This window comes from Setaria viridis, chromosome 1 (genome assembly GCF_005286985.2).
Source record: "Setaria viridis chromosome 1, Setaria_viridis_v4.0, whole genome shotgun sequence".
Classification (NCBI taxonomy): domain Eukaryota; kingdom Viridiplantae; phylum Streptophyta; class Magnoliopsida; order Poales; family Poaceae; genus Setaria; species Setaria viridis.
The window spans coordinates 614,700-626,790 of NC_048263.2; the positions used below are offsets into that span (position 1 = coordinate 614,700).

General features: G+C 46.8%; 1 protein-coding gene across 1 annotated transcript; it reads left to right on the forward strand.

Annotated features, from left to right (window-relative positions):
- Nucleotides 1–6,569: 6,569 nt before the first annotated feature.
- Nucleotides 6,570–9,952, forward strand: LOC117854312 (uncharacterized). The gene is made up of 2 exons (XM_034736592.1): nt 6,570–9,303; nt 9,409–9,952. The coding sequence occupies exons 1-2, from the start codon at nt 6,594–6,596 to the stop codon at nt 9,783–9,785; spliced, it is 3,087 nt and encodes a 1,028-aa protein (XP_034592483.1). The 5' UTR covers nt 6,570–6,593; the 3' UTR covers nt 9,786–9,952.
- Nucleotides 9,953–12,091: the final 2,139 nt, after the last annotated feature.

Sequence of the window (12,091 nt, forward strand, 5' to 3'; positions counted from 1 at the left end):
AACCCCAAAATTCCCCTAGGGCCTCTCGCACTAAGTTCATCCTTAACGATCGTACGAGATTTTTCAAACACATTTCTTGCAAATTTTATTTAGAAAGAGGTGTTTAGGATTTATTGTCTTCTCTGTCCTGCTAGCCTGCTCTGATACCAGTTGTGGCGGAACCGCCCTCATTAACTTAGCTAAAGCACAATTAAGTCACCTGACACGCGATCATATGCTTTAATCAAGTTAACTCGACACTCCGTCGGATTTCCTCCGATAACCACTACAGAGGACCGAGAAAGCAGAGCTCAAACGAAGGTGAGTGGTTCCAGAGAATACAATAGATCATCCAAAATTAAACAAGTACATTAATTTCCTACAACAGCAGGTTCAAAATTCAAACAGAATTTGCAAAGTTCTTAAGCAGCGGGAATAAACAAACGGAAGCTAGCGCCGAAGTCAGACGTCACGACGAGGCCGATAATTACATCGATAAGTCCCGTCCTCGCCGTCCGAGGAGGGATCCCACTCGACCGTCCACCCAGGAGGAAGCTGGGGAGGCCAAGTGCCACAAGCAGCAAACTCAGGGGCTTCAACATCACCTGAAAGATGTGCCACAAGCAAGGCTGAGCAACTATGCTCAACAAGACTTAACCGACAGGCGGTAACTACGCCACCAACTACTATACATGGAAGGCTTTTTGGCTGAAGGGTTTGTTTTGCCAAAAGCGACTACAGTAGGTCCTTACTTTCAATATTTTAGCCACAAGTTCTACGTTCATTTACCAATCTAAGTTGGCAGCTATACTAAACAAGCAAAAGTTTCCAAGCAATTTATGACAAGCATTCATATTAACATCACCATCAAGTTCCATTCTTACTCAGTGTAGCATAGCGATCAAGCAGTCCCAAACTGTGAGAGGCAGACGAATCGATTTGAATTTCTTAACCATGCATGGTGAACCTAATCTCACGACATCCGTGCACCACAAAGGGTCGCTTCCTTTGTCGGCCGTCCCCATCAATCCCCAGACCTGTGTTGGGCCCACTTCCCTTAGTACAAGGCTCCACAGACCCAGCCTCTACCGTTCTATGACCGCGGTTGTCACCACATGCGGCCGCGAGGGATAACTCTGTTCCAGGGATAGTGGATCGAACCACTCACGTCCTGGTTTAGTCAGGTACTAGGCTTCCCCATCCCATACTAGGTATGAGATTAGTACTTTCAAACACTTGATCACGAACACCATCACCTTTCGACCTTAAACAATTTTCATATAGATAGACGAGGTCATCCGCCGACCACCAAAAAAGTTCACAGAGCCCTGCCCCGTCCATCGTCCTTATATTTGTAACAAAAAGGAGAACAAGCAAACCCTACAACTCGTGAGTGACACGGAATCACTCGACTTTTACCGAGTCCTGTTTAAGCATTGCAATTACTCGGCCTATCATACTAGTGTTCATATCAAATGGAAACTAAGTCATGCATCTACGGTTTCAAACAACTCCTGGAACGTAAATGCACACACATAACAATAGAGGGCATGCACAAGTTTAGAAGGACTGGATTATGCTCCGGGGCTTGCCTTCGAGCGGGGCGGAAGCAAACTGATCCTCGACGTGCACGGGCTCAGCTCCCGCAGGCGGCGGCTCAGCTACAACTTCGTCTTCGGGCACCGGGTGAAGCTCGTACATGCCGTCGGTGAGGTTCAGCTCTACACGAAATGCAAATGCAAGGGTGAGACACTTAGACGGTGATTTCGACAACACTGCAAAGATTTAACCCAAGAACTGCAGCAAAACTATAGGAAAAGGTGCGAAACCCAGTTTATTGGATTCTACTAAGAACGACAATTGCAACCAAAGTGATTTCACATTCTCTGATTTTTTTCCTCGATTTAAGATGAAATTTCGAAGCTTCTGTCGATTTAGAACAAGTTAAAAGAGTCGGATCGGGGAAAACTTACGATCTAACCCTTAGACCTAAGGAATACTGCACCGGAATCCTCAGGTTTAAAACAGAGGAGTCCTCGGAATTTTACACAGATACCCTTGGTCAAAAGAAAAAGACACAACCGAGCCCTCGGGCGAGGCGGACAGCACTCGGGCGAGGCCGACAGGGGTCGGGCGAGATGGATAGGGGTCGGCAGCTTACCTTGGGTTGTACGGGCGAGGCCTTGGGGTCGGGAAGAAACAAGTCGAGGCGGAACAAGGAACGACGGTGCTTCGGTGGCGGTGGTGCTTCTTGTGGACAACAAGCAAGCTCTGGAGCTGCGCGAAAGGAAGGCGAAGCGGCTGGCGGGGTCGACAAGGCGCGGTGTTGGGTGGAAGGGGAGCTCCACAGAGAGCTCAGGTGGCGGCGCATGAGCGCGAAGCAGAGGAGTGTGTGGTGGCGAGTGCGATGGAGAAGAACAAGCAAGCAGTGCGGCAAATGCGGTGGTAGCGAAGGGAACCCCGGTAGGAGGCTTCGGTACCATTTTTATAGCTGTGCGGGAGTGCTCGGAGGACGGAAACGAGCTCGAGCGGGTGCGAGAATAAGATTGAGGGAGAAGGAGTACTCTGCCACAGCGACGATTGGTCGACACCTCCATTGGCCGGAGAAGCGGAGCTCCGGGAACAAGATCCTCCGGACATTCGGCAAGGGAGATAGCGTCAGGCAAGCGCGGTTTTGCCGGGCGGAAGGATTGGCGAGGTCGAGCGTGTGCCTGGTCGCGTTGAACGCAGGATTGGGCGCGGCAGCTCGGTCGGTGAGCGGCAGTGGCGGACAGGAGAGAGGGAGGGGTACTGCAGGCGAGGGCACTGTAGGCGAGGTGACAAGGCGAGCGGTGTGACGCAAGCATGCGCGAAACTAGCGGCTCTACCGTGGCACGCTACTGGCGAGGCAGGGGAGGAGTTGTCACTGCCTGCATGGCAGTTGGCGGAGACGGCAGCATCGCGGGGCGCGCGCACGCGGGCAGCGCGACTGAGGTGTGACGGGAGGGTCGAAAGGTGTTGGGGCGCGCGGCCGGGGATCCGGGTGAGACAGATGGGGATCCGGGTGAGACGGATGCGCGCGGGAGGCGAGGTGGTACCGGCGCGGCAGTGGCCGGTCTTCGGTCGCAGAGTGGTCGGGCGACGGAGGAGCTGCGGGCAGTGCGCCTGGCGCGGCCGGCGAGGTCGCGGGCTAGACGAGACGAAACAAAACGGAGGACCGTGGGTTGTCATCGCGCGCGACTGGGGAGTAGGGCGCGTCGACCCATCTTGTCATGGCCGGCAACTGGGCGAGGCGGCGCTCATCAGCGAGGTTACGCCACACGGCGGCGGTGGTCTGGAGCGTGGCGCACGCGCGCTCTGGCGCTGTCTGGCCGATGGATCCGCGAGATCCTTTGCGAGGCCCATCTTCCAGCCTCTTAATCTCCCGATTTTTGAACTGCGCCATGTTGACTCCCTTTACAAGAGTTGTAGTACACAGACCAAGGTCCAACTCTTGTAATTTGACAGAGTTCAAAAACGCGGTGGATTTGGAGATTCAAAGCTCCAAAGTTTGGAGGAACATCGGTTTCAGGACTTAGGGAAAAAACAGCGGTTTGGCTGGTTTTCAGGGTTCTGGGCTGATGTGAGCTGCAGATTTGGGAAACTTGGAGGTGAATTGGACCAAGGTCCAAATAACAAAGTTATTGCAGGAACTTCTTTCTCCAACTTCTATAAAGGGGTTTCTTGATGTTCCGTTCAACTTTCCAAGGATAAACCCGCATTAAGGCGCTAGGTCAGGCTGATTTTCCAGACTTAGCTAGAATGGCTAAAGAGGCTGAGTTAACCAAACTAGGAAACTTGTCTTAAGATTAAAATTCGGTTGATTTAATCTAGGTCGTTACAGAGGGTATCCGTGTTAAATTTGGGGGACTTCTCTGTGTTAAATTTGAGGATCCTGGTACAGTTATTCCTTAAGTCTAAGGGTCAAATCATAAGTTTTCCCTGATCCGACTCTTTTAACTCGAATCAAATCGACAGAAACTTGGAAATTACATCTTAAATCGGGGAAAATGAGAAAAATGTGAAATCACTTTGGTTGGAATCCTCATTCCGAGTAGAATCCAACAAAGTAGGTTTCGCACCTTTTGCTGTAGTTTTGCTACAGTTTGGGGTTTAAATCCTTGCAAATACTGTTGAAATCACCGTCTAAGTATCTTATCCTTGCATTGCATCTCGTGTAGAACTGAACGTTGCCGACGGCACGTACGAGTTGCGCCCGGTGCCCGAAGAAGGAGCAGTAGCTGAGCTGCCACCTGCAGGAGTCGAGCCTAAGCCCGCCGAGGACCAGTTCGCTACCGCCCCGCTTGAAGGCAAGCCCCGGAGCATAACCTAGTTTTTCTAAACTTGTGCATGCCTTCTGTTGTTAATGTTTGTGCATTTACATTTACAGGAGTTGTTTGAAACTCTAGTTGCATGATCTTAGGTTCCTCTATTCTGAATACTAGTGTGGCAGGATCTCGAGTAGCTGCTTTGCTTAATTAGGACTCGGTAAAAGTTGAGTGATTTTCTGTCACTCGCGAGTTGTAGGAGTTGCTTGTTTTCTTTCTGCAACAACTATAAGGACGATGGACGAGGCAGGGCCTTGTGAATTGTTTTGGTGATCGGTGGATTGCCCCGTCTGTCTAAATGAATTTGACTAAGGTCGAGATGTCCTAGTGTTCGTGATCAAGTGTTTGAGCAGTACTAATCTCATACCTAGTATGGGGTGGGAAAGCCTAGTACCTGATTGAACCGGCAAGTGGCTTATACCCCTGCCGTCCTTGGAACGTAGTTCCCATGGTGCATCATGTGGGTGCAAGTGCGGTCATAGTACGGTAGAGACCAGACTGTGGAGCATTGCATGCCAAAGGCGGTTTGGACCTGACACGCGCCTGGGAATTGATGGGGATGGTCGACAAGTGAAGCGACCTTTCGTAGTGCGCGGATGTTGTGAGATTAGGTTCACCATGTATGGTTAAGAAATTCGAATCGATTCGTCTGCCTCTCACAGCTTGAGATTACTTGATCACTATGCTACACTGAGTAAGAAGAGGACATGTTGATGATGCTAATGCTGATGTTTTCTATTAATTGTTTGTATAACCATGCTTGTTCAATATGAGTTGCAAATGTAGAATGGTTAATGAACTAGAACTCATGGCTAAAATGTTGAAAGTAAGGATCCACCACTAGTCGCTTTTGGCAAAACAACCCCTCTAGCCAAACAGCCTGCATGTCTAGGTGCTGGTGGATTAGAACCACCCGTCGGTTAAGTCTTGTTGAGCGTAGTCACTCAGCCTTGTTGTGGCTCATCTTTTCAGGTTTTGTTTTGGAAGAAGGTACCACTTGGCCCTCCCAGCTCCCTTCGGGATGGACGGTTGAGTGGGCTCCCTCCTCGGACGGCGAGGATGGAGGTTACTGATGTCGTGACCGGCTTTGTCACGGTGTCGGGCGTCGACATTTAGTTACCTTTGTTTATTTCCGCTGCTAAACACTTTGCAAAACTTGTGTTGAATTTCGAACTCTTTGTTGTAATAAACTTATGCACTTGTTAAAAGAATGGACTGTTGCAATCTCTGCAACCGCTCACTCTCGGGTGAGTCCGCTTTGCGATCCTGTAACGTGGTTTCATCGGAAAGAATCCGACGGACGACCGAGTTGACTTGATTAAAGTACATGATCGCGTGTTAAGCGACTTAAGTGTGCTTTAGTTAAGTTAATTTGGATGGTTCTGCCACAAATAGGAGCCGGAATTGGGTTATATAGCAGCTGCCATTATTCCACCTCCAGCGTGCACGTCATACGATATTTGTGGATTGAATTCAATGATACCGTGTCATTATAGTGGACGGTTGCCAGCCAGTCAACTTATGAATAGTGACAAAATTGAACGGACACAGCTAATATCGAAGACTTGACCGCAGACTTCAATGGCCAACTGCCTGTAACATTTGTGGATTGAATTCAAATACCGTCGTGTCATTATACAGTGGACGGACCAGGCCAGTCAAGTGAATAGTGACGAAATCGCAAGGACACAGCGTTGATTGCGAAGACTTGACTTCAGACTCCAACGGCCAACTGCCTGTAGCAGTGTAGCTGCTCTGAGTGCTGTAACTACAATAAGCCGGTACGTTCTTAATAAGATTATTAATTACTTCATGTCACCATTTCTCTGTTCATCATCAATCATGCATACCAGACACAATCCCTTGCTCCTGTTCCTCACCTTGCGTCTTGGCAGAGTCAAGATTGCTGTCGCTGGAGAGGTGTCAAATGCAACAACATGACTGCTCATGCTTCACCTTCGCAATCCTACCCTGAAGAGATATAACGGCCCCTCCTCTTGCAAGAACTTCCAGGTGCACCCGGGCATCGTCAGACGGCGAGACATCAGAGAGGAGCTTCCACCGCAATTTCGAAAGCAACAGTAATCCACGTCAGTCCCACCATACCAGGAAGTACTGTGGAGTCATTGACAAGGAATCAACCCATCGTCGTCTTGACAGGAATTTGCCACGTCTAACCCATACTGACCTGACAGGAATTTGCCGGCGACAACCGCCAATATATATATATAACCTATCAGCCCAAAAAATACACTACAATGCACAACAATGGCAACTGCAAGCTACCCGGTCGCTCTAGTCTTTTTAGCCATCTTGCTACCAATACTATTGCCTGCTGTCGTTTCTTCGTCTCCAAGCCCAAGTGTAACCAATGTCGTTAACGGCAGCTACACCGACCTCAGTGCCCTGTTGGCTTTCAAATCGCTGCTCTCTGATCCTCTCAGAATCCTCGCCGGCAGCTGGACATCCAACGTGTCCTTCTGCCAATGGGTCGGCGTCTCGTGCAGCAACCACCGGCCGCGCGTCACGGCTCTGCGGTTGGTGGATGTGCCCCTCCATGGAGCGCTCAGCCAACACCTCGGTAATCTTTCTTTCCTCACCATGCTCAACCTCACAGGAATTGGTGTCACTGGACACATCCCTGCTGAAATTGGAAGGCTACGTCAGCTTAGGTTTCTCGATCTTTCTGGAAATATTCTCTCAGACGCCATTCCTAGTACCATAGGAAACCTCACAAGGCTTGAGATTCTTCGCCTAAGTAACAACACCCTCTCGGGGCATATTCCACCACGGTTACTGCAGAGCACGAGAAACCTTCGGAGGTTATCTCTGGTATGGAATGACTTGAGTGGCAACATACCGCCGTATCTGTTCAATAACACACCTTCCCTCAATAACATCAACCTCGGAACCAATAGCCTATCAGGTCCAATTCCATCTGGTCTTGCATCATGCCAACACCTGCAAAAGATCTCCTTGTCATACAATTTTTTTGTCGATGTTGTGCCAACATGGTTGGCTCAATTGGAACAGCTTACCTATCTATCCTTGGGTACTAATTCCTTACATGGCTCTGTCCCAGCTGTTCTTAGCAATCTCACCCGTCTTACAATACTTGACCTTTGTTACAATAACCTGACAGGAGAGATTCCAAAAGAATTAGGCCTCATGCAAGAACTCTTGTATTTGTATCTCGAACAGAATTTGCTAACAGGTCCAATTCCACCTTCTCTTGGAAATTTATCAAAACTGTCTTACCTACTATTGGCTAATAATTCATTGTCTGGATCTGTACCAGCAGTTCCACATTCTCTAATCACGCTACACCTGCAATATAATAATTTGAGTGGGAATCTTAAGTTCTTGTCATCTCTTTCCAACTCTACTCGACTCCAATACCTTGTCCTACATTATAATTCTTTCACTGGACGAATCCCTGACACTGTGGGGAATCTGTCCGCACAATTAGTTGAGTTTTCCCTTGGTTACAACAAGCTAACAGGTGGGCTTCCATCCTCATTGTCAAACTTGAGCAGTCTTGAGTTGATTTATCTTCCCAACAACCAGCTCACAGGAGAAATCCCAGAATCTATCGCGAGGGTGCAAAATCTCGTTTGGCTTGATGTCTCTAATAATGACATGTCAGGGACTATCCCGGCACAAATTGGTATGCTCAGCAACTTACAAAGGCTTTTTATCTATGGAAATAGATTTCATGGCTCTATACCTGAAAGCATTGGAGATCTTACCATGCTAGAAGAAGTCGGGTTCTCTGAGAACCAATTCAATTCAACTATACCGGCATGTTTGTTCCACCTTGACAGAATTATATCCCTTTATCTTTCTAACAATTCGTTTTCTGGTCCACTACCAAGTGACGTTAGTGGGTTGAAACAAGTGGATACAATTGACCTTTCTTTCAACTTTTTGCTTGGAAGCATCCCCGAATCATTTGGCAAACTAAACATGATCACGAATCTAAATCTATCACACAATTCATTTGAGGACTCTATCCCCGTGTCATTTAAAGAGCTGAGGAGCCTCGAGTGGTTGGACCTCTCCTCCAATAATCTCTCAGGTACCATTCCCATGTTCCTAGCCAATTTAACCTTCTTAAAATCCTTGAATCTCTCCTTTAATAATCTACAAGGCAAGGTACCAGAGGGCGGTGTTTTCTCTAACATCTCGTTGCAATCTTTGATTGGGAACATTGGGCTTTGTGGCATACCCCAATTAGGATTCTCTCCATGTATAGAGAAACCTCACTCAAATACGATGCACTTTCTAAGATTCCTGCTCCCTTCTGTAACCATAGCATTTGGTTGTACCGTTATTTTCATTTACCAAACCATTAGAAAGAAACTTAAAAACAAGAGAGAGGTTGAAGATTCTGGCATTGATCCTAACAATGTTATGTACCATGGGCACCTGTCATACCATGAGCTCGTCCTTGCCACCGGTAATTTTAGCGATGACAACCTATTAGGGACTGGGAGCTTTGGAAAGGTCTATAAAGGTCAACTTAGCACTGGTTTCACGGTGGCAGTAAAAGTCCTACACATGCAGCAGGAGCAGGCCATTAGAAGCTTTGATGCTGAGTGTAGCACACTTCGCATGGCTCGGCATAGGAACTTGATAAAGATATTGAATGTCTGCTCCAACTTGGAGTTCAGGGCATTGGTGCTTCAGTATATGCCCAATGGAAGCTTAGAGATGCTCTTACACTCTAACGGCATAGAGCACTTAGGGTTCCTCAAGAGGCTGGACATCCTGCTAGATGTGTCGATGGCAATGGAGTATCTGCACCACGAGCATCACGATGTAGTCCTACACTGCGACTTGAAGCCTAGCAACGTGCTATTTGATGAAGACATGACGGCACATATAGCGGACTTTGGAATTGCAAAGATGCTATTGGGTGATGACAACTCCATCATCACCGCAAGCATGCTTGGAACACTTGGGTACATGGCACCAGGTACGTCCGTACTCCGTACTGTGAATCTTAATTTTGGTTGGTATATATTTGGTTAACAGTGCTGATTCAGTCCTGCTTGAATTTTTTGTTTCCGGTCTCATGCAGAGTATGGATCTTATGGGAAGGCATCACGCAAGAGCGATGTTTTCAGTTATGGAATCATGCTCCTTGAAGTCTTCACTGGAAAGAGACCCACAAATCCCATGTTTGTCGCAGATTTGAGCATTACACGGTGGGTTCGTCAAGCATTTCCAACTCACCTTGCCTCTGTTCTGGATGACCGGCTATTTCAAGGTGTTTCTTCCTCTGCCGGCAATCTGAATCACTTTCTTACGGCGACATTTGAGCTGGGTTTGATATGCTCAAGTGACTCACCTGACCAGAGGATGTCAATGAGAGATGTCACGGTGGCACTGAAGAAGATTAAAAAGCATTATACAGAATCATTAATATCAGCAACCACGATGAGTGCTACCCTGTGATTCAACTCTTCTGTCCGTTCCATCTTCCAATTATTTTTCAGTACTTGTTTGGTCCCGTTGGCCTGTGCCTAATCTGATTTTTGAACGTATACTGTCATTTTTGAAATAAGTTTGTGTAAAACATGCATTTGAAGATTCATGGGTGGAGTTCAAATACTGCAATCCAACTAGCGTGTCTCTGAAATTCAGTAACAGAATGTCTGCTGAACGAGCTGCAGGCCAAGTCGACACATGTTATAGTCATGCACAATCTTAAGTTTCAAACTTATTGCTGACAAAAAGTTTATTATAAACTTCAATTGCACTATAACAAAACTATTCACGTGAATACCAACGCCAAAACATATAGCTATTTAAGAAAAGGGCCCTGTCTCTAAAAGGGTACTTTTTCTACAATTGCTATTTAATATAAGTGGTCCTGTGTTTTCACTAAGACAAACAATTATAAGTCCAACAAAATTTATATAGAAGAGTATATATATTAAAAACTATCACATGAAAGAAATGAACTATAAAAATATATTTCATAATGGATATAATTATCCTCATTTGATATAAAATGAGTTACATTTGGATCCGGGAAGTACTATGCGTACTCAAACGTGTACCTTGCTGAACTCGACCGGGACCTTTGAAAGCACCATCTGGATGTATGCTAAAACTGTGGAAAGATGACCGTGCAATCTACTTGCCAGGATGTAGAAATCTGGCCATACCTCAGAAAATTTGTCGACTCAAAAATATTTTGAGATGTAGAAATCTGAGGATTCCACGAAACCATGTTGCGAACCTAGCTTCCATTAACAATCTTCCAAAAGTAGGCCATGCAAGAGAACAAAGAAGTCATATATCCAGGGGCGGAACCAGGATGAACACCTCGGGGGGCTAAATAGTAGAGATTAAAGGCTAGAGCTATAAATTAATGGTGATTTGAGACTTTATCTATAGTGTTTTACATGTAAAATCAGGCTCGGGGGGGGGGGGGGGGGGGGGCGCTGCAGCCCCTAGCCCCCTGGGATCCGCCCCTGCATATATCCATGTCTTGTTTACTGTTGCCAGTTGCTTAAAATCACTGAAAGCACGTGGCTGCAGTTTGGAAGATATATAGCTGGGGCCATATCGTATATCCATCATGCAATCATGGTCGCCACAACAGCGTCTAGATTGGACACAAGTGGCAAATGGAACAGCTTGCATGCTTATGATGGAGACCTCTTAATGCACAGGATAGGTCGTAATCATCGGTGATATGCATTTAAGCATTTGGAATTTCATTCTTCAGTTAAGGAAGAAACAAAAGCAGCGTAATCTCTTAATCTCACTAGCTAGGACGTGGATTCACACTTTGTCTAAAAAGTAACAATCTCTTAGGCCGCTTTCCAAAGAATTGATTACCAAGCTAGGCAGTAAGGCATGTATATATGTTTTCTCTTTTATTTTTGCTTGTTCTCGTACTTGAACTTTTTACTTCCTGCTCGTGCAGTTTGATATTAAGCGCAAAGGTGAATAGACATCTATTCCGTGAATCACGCCTTCACGTTTCCAAAGCCTTCACGCCTTTAACCTCAGACCCGAAGCCATTTTAACCTCGAGCTTCGAGACCGTCCTAGCTTCACACCAGAGAGGCGCCAACCACGCGTCTTGATCCTTGTTTCAACGACCCTGCACAAGACACTAGACAACTCGACGCTCGGGGTTAGCTTCGAGCGCTCGAGGGCAAGCTTAGTTATTGTCTGGTGACCAGTGATTGTCTCTTGACTTCGAGACAGAACTCTTAGCAGCGCAACGAGGCTAGAACTATACTTTCACACCACATTTGTCCCCCAAGGTTAGGGACCCTAGCTCGAGGCTGCTTATTTTGGGCTATGTTGAACAGGCTAAATGTAACGACCTTGAGGGTCACCGTCTTTTTGGGCGATCCCCAATAGTAGGCCCTCGTAGGTGAGGCTTGACACTGATGACCGAACCCGCAACTTAGCGATCTTCTCCCAAAAAACGTCACCCTAGAGCGTCGGTTAGAAACGAGACAATTGTTATCTTTTCGGTCTTACTTGTCAATTTCCTATTAGATGACCCTCTGTATTCGGCTCGAGTTTTCAGGTGCCATTTCATGCCTTTTACCGCGCCTATAAAAGGGGGGCATGGGACACTTTCATTTTTACTCGTGATTTTAGTCCTTTGCGCCCCTGCTTTGCTTGCTGCTTTTTGTGCTTTGATATTTGTGCGTTGTATGATGTTGTCTTTGGCCTCAAAGATCTTGAAGGAACTGATGTTATTCGTATCTCTCTTTTAGTGTTGGCTTTTGC

Coding starts and splice junctions, on each gene's coding strand:
- LOC117854312 (XM_034736592.1), top strand. CDS start 6,594: ATGGCAACTGCAAGCTACCCGGTCGCTCTAGTCTTTTTAGCCATCTTG. Junction 9,304..9,408: donor ACTTGGGTACATGGCACCAG/GTACGTCCGTAC, acceptor GGTCTCATGCAG/AGTATGGATCTTATGGGAAG.